This window comes from Aphis gossypii, chromosome 2 (genome assembly GCF_020184175.1).
Source record: "Aphis gossypii isolate Hap1 chromosome 2, ASM2018417v2, whole genome shotgun sequence".
NCBI lineage: Eukaryota > Metazoa > Arthropoda > Insecta > Hemiptera > Aphididae > Aphis > Aphis gossypii.
Window position 1 is genome coordinate 80,565,767 of NC_065531.1, and position 9,021 is coordinate 80,574,787.

General features: G+C 26.2%; 1 protein-coding gene across 3 annotated transcripts; it reads left to right on the forward strand.

Annotated features, from left to right (window-relative positions):
- The first annotated feature begins 1,495 nt into the window (after nt 1–1,495).
- LOC114132900 (COP9 signalosome complex subunit 1b) lies at nt 1,496–6,455 on the forward strand. 3 transcript variants are annotated; one of them, XM_027998507.2, is made up of 11 exons: nt 1,496–1,665; nt 1,744–1,816; nt 1,913–2,008; nt 2,096–2,277; nt 2,340–2,640; nt 3,002–3,079; nt 3,145–3,374; nt 4,619–4,724; nt 4,815–4,903; nt 4,968–5,097; nt 5,791–6,455. In XM_027998507.2, the coding sequence occupies exons 2-11, from the start codon at nt 1,793–1,795 to the stop codon at nt 5,995–5,997; spliced, it is 1,443 nt and encodes a 480-aa protein (XP_027854308.1). In that variant the 5' UTR covers nt 1,496–1,665; nt 1,744–1,792; the 3' UTR covers nt 5,998–6,455. The 3 variants fall into 3 exon arrangements, with proteins under 3 accessions (XP_027854308.1, XP_027854306.1, XP_027854305.1); XM_027998505.2 differs by having other exon boundaries at nt 1,497–1,665; nt 1,892–2,008; XM_027998504.2 differs by having other exon boundaries at nt 1,497–1,816; nt 1,892–2,008.
- Nucleotides 6,456–9,021: the final 2,566 nt, after the last annotated feature.

Below are 9,021 nucleotides of genomic sequence, written 5' to 3' on the forward strand. Positions count from 1 at the left end.
TTGTGCGCATCGGCACCCTGAGGTAAAAATGACAGAGCATTTCTCTTCTGAACATGGAATAGGTATAATTTTGAAAACCTTAACTTTTATTATTATTTAAAGCATTTCATTGATATTATAATTTAAATATAGATTTATTTATTTTTTTAATGTTTAATTTTTTTATGCTCTTCCCTGATTAATTTCTCGAGGATGCCATTATTGTTCGTATTTTAGAAAAATAAAACAAATAACGTACTGCTGAAATCATCTTAAGCTCTTAAACGTCAACCATTTAATAGTTAAAAAATTAAACAAATCTTATTATTAATCTAAGACAGTGTTAAAAAACCATAACTGCAGCGCTATGTAGTTACGAAACACGAAAATATATTATGTACTCAGTGTAACTATTACCTAATAGTTATAAACAAAGCTGCTACAGATGGCGCTATATACAGTTATATTCAATCATTATTCTTTGTTAGTGACTTGTCAGAACTACCATCGACCTAACACAATAACTACTACATCCTACATCCTTAACCTTAGCAGTAATGTATAAAATTATATAATATAAATTATCATGGCATGCCAGTTACCTATCGGTGAGACGGTACCTATCTATGAACTAACAAGTTGCTCTCTATTGACAAGACGTACAGTAACGTAATGTACGTATAGACTCTATAGAGTGTAGGAAGTGTAAATTAATTGAACTTACTACTTAATACTCAAAATACCAATATAATATGAATTTATTTAAAAAAAATAAAAAATGAGCATTCAAATAGGTACTTCATACATTATCATTTTATTAGTAGGTATGATGATTCAACTTCTCGAGTCAAAAGTTAAATAATTTTCAAAGTAAATCTAAAAATCTAGCCTTGACCTTATGGCTTGTTTATTTTGAAAATTTATCTATTTCGTGCTTCATTATTATTTAGCACATTTCACATATTGTTACCAGTTAACCCCGCAGCACAAACATATAACCAAAGTATAATGTATTAAACTATACACTATAATATGATGCTAGGGGTACCCAAATACAGCTTGCTAGGTAAATTTTACCCACAAAAATACAAAATAACATATATTCTACTCACCTAAAAAAAAATGTATCGTGTGTAAGTATACTAAATTAATATTTCTTCTTTTTCTATAACAAGTAATCACTACCTATAAAATCGTCAATTTCATACGTGAAAATGAGTCACAGCGTTATCGTTGTTCCATTGTCTAATAATAGAAATTACATTATCATGTTTATTGTATCGCGCGAACACTAATATATCCTCATTGATATCAATTTAGTTCTACATTACTAAATAATCTTAAAAGAAAATGTTTTAAATTCTCGGCCCGCCAAGATTTTTTTTTATGACCTCCAATGGAAAAAAAGTTGTTTACCACAATGGTCTATGCGGTGCACAGTGGTTATAATCTTACCATGGTTACGGTCATCATAAAATAAACGGCCCTTATCTCGATTTCGTCATTATCACTGCAATACACCAATGCAGCAATACCGCATCACTGTCAGTCCGCACAAATCACATCACAATAAAATTCACAATTCATCAAAGCGTCTACAGTTTATACTTAAGATTTGAAATAATAATATTGTTTTAATTTGAAAGTCAAGTACTCGAGTGTGTGTTGAACTAAAAATTATCGATAGTGAGTCTTAATAATTTCGACGAGATTACATTGTTGTAAGGGTAATTATAATCACAAAGAAAAACTATTTGTTACTAGATATTGGTAGATACCAGTCCGGCATACAACGAATTATATTATTAAGAATATGGCATCATTGAGATCTATCCAAGTATGTATACTTTTTGTTCTATGATCAGTGTCACAATAATCGAACAATGATTGTATTTCTCTCTTTATATTTAAGCGTTCTTTACGAAATCCCCAGGCTGGAGCTATAATAGATCCAATGCAAGTAGATGCACCTCCTGAAGAAAATGACAACAACGAAGATGAATCGTACGAAGTGGACATTGATTCATTTGTAAGCACTGACAACATTTTTTACTAATGATTGTTCTTTCTCATTAAGCTATGTTATTATTATTATAATTATTATTATGGACTTTAGGATCTTGAAACATATGCAAACAGTTATACTGGGCTAGCTCGAATTTATAGGCTGATGTATATAGCTGACCATTGTCCAAGATTGCGACCTGATGCATTACGATTAGCCATTTCACATGTTATTAAAACAATGAATGCTAATCTGTATCAAGTGCTACACCATAAACTTCAACAGTGTCAAGGGTATAATAATTACATACTATACATTTGTTTAAAAATTAATTAAACATTTTTTTATGTAATAGAAATATACTACCAGATGTTACCGGAGCTAATCCGATAGACACGGGACTTCCAGTGTTCAATTCTGCTTGGGTAGAAACTACAAATCAAAAATCAGCTATGAAACTTGAAAAGCTAGATGGAGATCTTAAGAATTACAAAAGTAATTCAATTAAGGAAAGCATTCGTCGTGGTCATAATGAAATTGGTGATCATTATGTCAATTGTGGAGACCTCATTGAAGCAACTAAAAGTTACTCAAAGGCTCGAGATTATTGTACTAGTTCCTCCCATGTCATATCAATGTGTCTTAACATAATAAAAGTATGCACCTTAATATATCATATAAAATTTCATTATTCTGGTGCTCTTTTTACATATTATAAAATAAATATTTATCAACTAACATTTTGTAAATTGTGTTTGGTGTTGATTGTATTGTACACTCGTATCATTTTTGGCTTTTTCTACTTAAAAATTTTAAATTTAGGTTTGATAAAAAGATTTTATTATTGTTCTTTGCAACAAGTGTGCCTCATTATGTCTCAAATGAAATAAATTATTAGTGATGCTCTATTTGTTAATATATTTTTATATTTTTTTAGTTTTTGAAAATGTATTATATTTAGGTACATATTTCTAATTTCTATGTAAAATTTATTAAAATGATTCTATTTATTCACAGGTTGGAATTTATCTACAAAATTGGTCACATGTTATCAATTACATAATTAAAGCTGAATCTACTCCAGACTATACAGAAGTATTAATTGTTTAAAATTATAATTTTATATTAAAAATATTAATAATTTGTGTTTGCATTTTTAGAACTCTGAACTCCAGACTACATACAGTTCTACTCTTAAATGTATGACTGGCTTAGCTGAATTAGCTGGTCGTAAGTACAAATTAGCTGCTCAAAATTTCTTGAAAACAAATCTTGATTATTGGGATTCTTGTGACGTAATGACACCTAATGACATTGCAATTTATGGAGGACTTTGCGCATTAGCTACTTTTAGCCGTTTGGAACTTCAAAATAGTGTGATTTGCAATAAGTATGTTATATAATATGAACTATGAATTATTATTATATACAGGGACACACTTTCAATAAAAAAACGATGGTAGCTGGTACCCCTCTATTTTTATTATGATGTTGTCTTATAATTATGAATACCTATTATTATTAAAATCTTAATTAACATGAAAAAACTTGGTGGTGCTAAACACACTTAAGCCCCCTCCTCCAAATTATGCCATGATTAAATGTATATACATCTACTAAAATAAAAATTATTATTTAATACACAAAAATAATTTAATATCTCATTAAATTAGTTTTTTATGCATTAAAATACATGTTAGGATTGTATTATTGTTCAATTGCATTATAGATTGTATTACTTAATGAATTACTAAAAAAAATCTCATTATACTATAAACAAATTTAATGAAATTCGTAACACAAAAAGTACCAAAAATGTATTTAGAAAGCACCCAGTACCCTCCCCCTTAAATACGGCCTTGGTACTTTCTATGTTAAGAGACTGAGATACTCAACAACAAATATATACAACCACAAAAAAAGAGGTTTTCTGGTTAATATAATGATTAATGAACATTATTTCTGTTGGCTTCTATCTCACTCTCTTAAGCCTTGGTTATACCTTTTCCAATATCTATCTTTTTCTCTATAACTCCTAATTTATAATAATTATAATTATTATTATGTAATTTTATATATTTCTATCTATGTTAAACTATATTGTATTTTTTTCTTATGCATATACTATGTTACTGCAGTGCACTTATTCTTACTATACCTTATTCAAAATAAGACTGTGACCTGGCGGCAAACAGTTTACGTCTGCGACAATGTCAGACACTTAGTCCCCACCTAGTTAAACAATTCCAATTGGGTATGCTAGCACTGTGGAACTAGGCCTTGCCAATGTGCACAAATTGACCACCAAGTCACGGTCTTATTTTGAATTAGGTATAAACAATTAACATACTCAACTATTATAACTATTAATTTAAAAAATTAATATTTTTATGAAACAATGCCAGAAAGTACATACTTTTTTTTAAATTATTTATTCATTTAAAATATATTAATTCAGTATTTAATATATAGTATTATATGTGTATCAAAATTAATATTTATAATTTTGCTAACATTTTGGTTTTATACAATATATTTTGTCCACAAGCCTTAAATATATAGATACTTTATTTACAGTATTATTATTTTCATTAAACAGTTATCACCATGTATATAGCTTAAGTTTTTTTATAGCTCATTCAAATTATTCCTGGAACTAGAACCTGAAGTACGTGATGCGATTTTCAAGTTTTATGAATCCAAATATGAAGTCTGTTTAACAATTTTGAACAAAATAAAAGTACTAATAATTTATTTATGCATTCCTATCATATAGTTTGTTGTTATAATTATAAATAGCTATAAAACTATGCAATATATTTAATTTTAGCCTATTTTACTCCTTGATATGTACATTGGATCTCACATAAACCAGCTCTACTCGAATATAAGAAGCAAAGCCATGATTCAATATTTCTGGTAAACAAAATATTTAACATTTAAATCATTTTTTTTAATAATACTCAAATTTATAATTGTTTAGTCCATACGACTCTGCTGACTTAAGAAAAATGGCATTATGTTTCAATACACCATTGCCTGATTTGGAAAATGAACTTATGCAACTAATTTTAGATGGACACATTAAGGCTCGTATTGACTCCATTAATAAAGTAAGTCTTATTATACTTGACTTAAAACTTTTGAATTAAAATTGGCTTATTCTTTAATATTTAAAAAAACGGAAGTTGCTCTGCTGTATAGTAGATTTTAAGTATACCTTATTATTCAATAGGTGTATTCAATTTGAATTCAACATACAATCAATAATAATGAGTGGAGATGGTATTCATATCTATCCTTTTAGAATCTTGTATTATGTTTTCAAATTGTTTAACCAACCAAAACTTTTTTCAATATTTATAGAAAAATAATTTATGAATTTCAAATTTCAAATTTCTTTTAATGGCACAAAATGGAACAAAACATTTTTAAAATTATAAAATATATAGAAAATACAAGTATAAATTGTATGACTTCTTATGAATATTTCAAGTACCTATCAGTTATTTGTTTTTAATTGCAATAGTTTATGTCAAAAATTAATAGTTAGTACACAAATATACTATTTTTCACGATTATTAATATAAGTATAAAGAATATTTTACTTTTTAACCCGCCAAAGTATAATTTAGTTCCAACTTGCATCAGCAAACAACTTCAAAGTTAACAAAATATTTTTACTGCTTCAAAATGACACTAAAAAAAATGTTTATTAAAACTAAGCTATATTTTAAATTTTTCATATTAGTGTTGCTTTATACATAAATGCTATTATTTGACTTGTTGTAATTTTGTTGTTTTAGATCCTTTACGCTAAGCATCCAAATCAAAGAGTTGAAACATTTGAGAAAGCTATGTCAATGGCTCAACAATACAGTAGATATATGCACATTTTAGTACTGAAAAGTCAAATTATTAAACACCAGTTTAATTCAAAACTAAGTAAATCCGAACGTCTCTCCAATATTGGGAAAACTATTAATGTAGATTTTGTAAAAATATCTGGATAAAAAATTATTTACGTCTTATAATATAATTATCATAATATATGAAGTACTTGGATTGTATAATAATGTTGTCATTAAACATAACAAACTTAATACACAAATATTATTTTTATCAATAATTGTATTTTTGTAAATTAATAGATTCGCAGAGCAATATTATTGATGTAATGTGTATATACTCTTTTTTTTTTTTTAATTACAATTTGTATTTATAGTTTAAAATATTAATTTGTATAACATATTTAAGAAAAGTCAATCTGATGATTGAATGTGGATAACTGATAGAAATTATGATACAAAATGAATAACCAGAAAATATTCCCATTGGTTAAAAATGTTGTAAATGTTTCAACAAAATATTTTTTTTACATTTAATTTTACAATAAACGACCACTTCCTAGTTTATAAAAATATATAATTTGTCAATTACAATGATTGATATAAATTGAGTCTTAAAATAATTGCTTGTTTTGTTCTTTATTCACTTATAAAAAGCATATTATGCAGATACAATTTAAAAAAAAAAACCAACAATTTTAAAACTATTATTATAATATATGTGTATAGTATTAAATTACTAAATTAAAATTTTTTTATGGCTATTGCGGTAGATGATATTTACGTGGTTGTTGATTACAGAATGCAGTATAGAGAATACACACTGTGATTGTAATACATTTTTATTGGGTGAAATCTATTATTTGGATATTATATTGAATATTTAAGATAGTAAATTTTATTGGTACCTAGGCGAGGTACAATGATAATTTGGGCAGTTAAAGATAAGGTATTAAGGTGAAGAATGTCACTGATCGGGTGCGAGTATGTTATGAATAATATATAGGTATATTATTTTATAAAAAAAAAAGTTATTACCTTTATATTGATTATTATTTATTTTTATGGCATAAATTATATTATAATGTATTTTATAACAATTTGTGATAAAAGTAATGAAATGTGTAGTGTACCTATAGTATCTATAAAGTATACTGTTTGCATGGTCGAATTTGTTAATCAATGCATTTGCTGTTTGTAGTTGTTTAGTGTATATACTGATAAACAGAAAAGATATTATAGATAAACAACAATACCAATTATTATATAACACTCTTACTTCAGAGCAATTAATAGGTTTCTAGTTTTTACCTACAAGTCTAAAAAATACCTATAGGATAATTAAAGATGTTTAAATGTTTTTAACAATTTAAATATTTACCTACCTAGTTGAATTTTTTTGTGTTTCCGTCATGAGATATTGGAACTCAATAATGTATTATGTGTTATATTCAACGAAAATAGTTACCTACTGTAACTGCTCAATTATTTGTAAAAATATTTCAAAATACAACTTAATTTTCTAAATACTCACAAACTGGTAGAATGTACATTTTACAATAGAAAAAGTTCTGAAAAGTAAAACCAAAATTTTTGAAAACATTTATGAGGGTGCTTTAAAAATTGTTAATTGGGAAAACAAGAACTAAGAAAATAAAAATATTGATTTCTGAGTCCAAGAATAATTATTGTATGAGTTAAAACAAATAAATTTTGGTTAAAAATCAACGTAATATAATATGTTATTTAACTAGATAATAAATGATATTATATTATTATAATAAATGTTTAATAATCTAGACTCTAGAGACATCGCTTAAACTTAAATGATAAAAACCAACTTACAACTGATCTTTTGTAAGTACTTTGATTATAAATATTTTAAATAATTTTAACCAGAGCTTGCAGCTTTTTAAAAAAACATGATTCACGTAGGTAAATGTATTTGAAAATGACCAAGAATTAAGAAATATTAAATTTTATTAAAAATGGCTAAAACTTAAAAACTTTAAATTCGAGATTAAGAATTTACGTAAAACACATTACAGAGATTTAGAGAAGAATCTATAAAAGTGAAGAAGAAGGAATATCGGAAAAGTATTCTACCTATATAATATCGATCAACAACAAGGGCGTATTTGAGGGGGGGAATTCGCCCCCCTACCACTCGTATTTTTTCTATATAATACATTGATTTAATAATTAAATTTGGTACTCATATTTTTATTTATTTACGTGAAAAAAGAAAACTTAGTTTCGCCCCCCCCCCCCATGGCCTTGACTCAAATACGCCCTTGGTCAACAATGTAAGTAAGAAGTAAGAACAGTAATAAACTAATAACGTTATGATTGGATATTTTACTGCTTAAATATTTAAATAAGTACTTACCACTTTAGTACTTTGCACGTTATAAAATGTAGCTAGTACTCAAATGCATATTATAGTTTATTTATTGTACCTACATAAATAATAATACCTTCAACTCAAGTTGAACGCAAAAAAGTTTTTCTACGTTAAGAAACATAATAACTTGTTTGACTAACAAATATTTGGAAACTATCAAGTTTCACGGTACCTATATAAATAAAAATTTATCTATTTGTATACATAGTCGTATAAAAAAGACAGACTTTATTATACAATACATACAAACAAATAATTGATTTCAGATTTCTGATGTAAAAACTCCGCATCAAAAGTTGTAGGTACAATGATTAGTGATTACCACCAATAATTTGAAACCAAAACATTACATCATAAAACAACTTATTCATTTTAAAAAGTTATTTGAAAAACGAATTTTTATCACTATCATTGTTTTCTTTATAGATCATATTATTTTATTATTCATTGAATAGATACTACCTATATGGAACTATTACTTTATTTACATGATTATACAATTATCAATTACCTACTTTTAGACTCTAATAGTCTAATTTATTATAATTTAAAGTAATTACGCATAAATAACTAATAATAGTGATAGATTTATATATACCTATTATACCTATAGTATATATACAGTCAATAATCCAAAGACAACAATACAATTTAGTAACTATTTAGTTTTTTAAATATGAAGACTTCTCGTAGGTACGAATTAATTGTTTCGATATTTTATGATGCAATTATACATATTTAAATATTTTTGTTTTAAATTATTCAAATAGTTAATGGTAGTAATT

Coding starts and splice junctions, on each gene's coding strand:
- LOC114132900 (XM_027998504.2), top strand. CDS start 1,793: ATGGCATCATTGAGATCTATCCAA. Junction 2,009..2,095: donor AAGTGGACATTGATTCATTT/GTAAGCACTGAC, acceptor TATGGACTTTAG/GATCTTGAAACATATGCAAA. Junction 4,904..4,967: donor GCCATGATTCAATATTTCTG/GTAAACAAAATA, acceptor ATAATTGTTTAG/TCCATACGACTCTGCTGACT.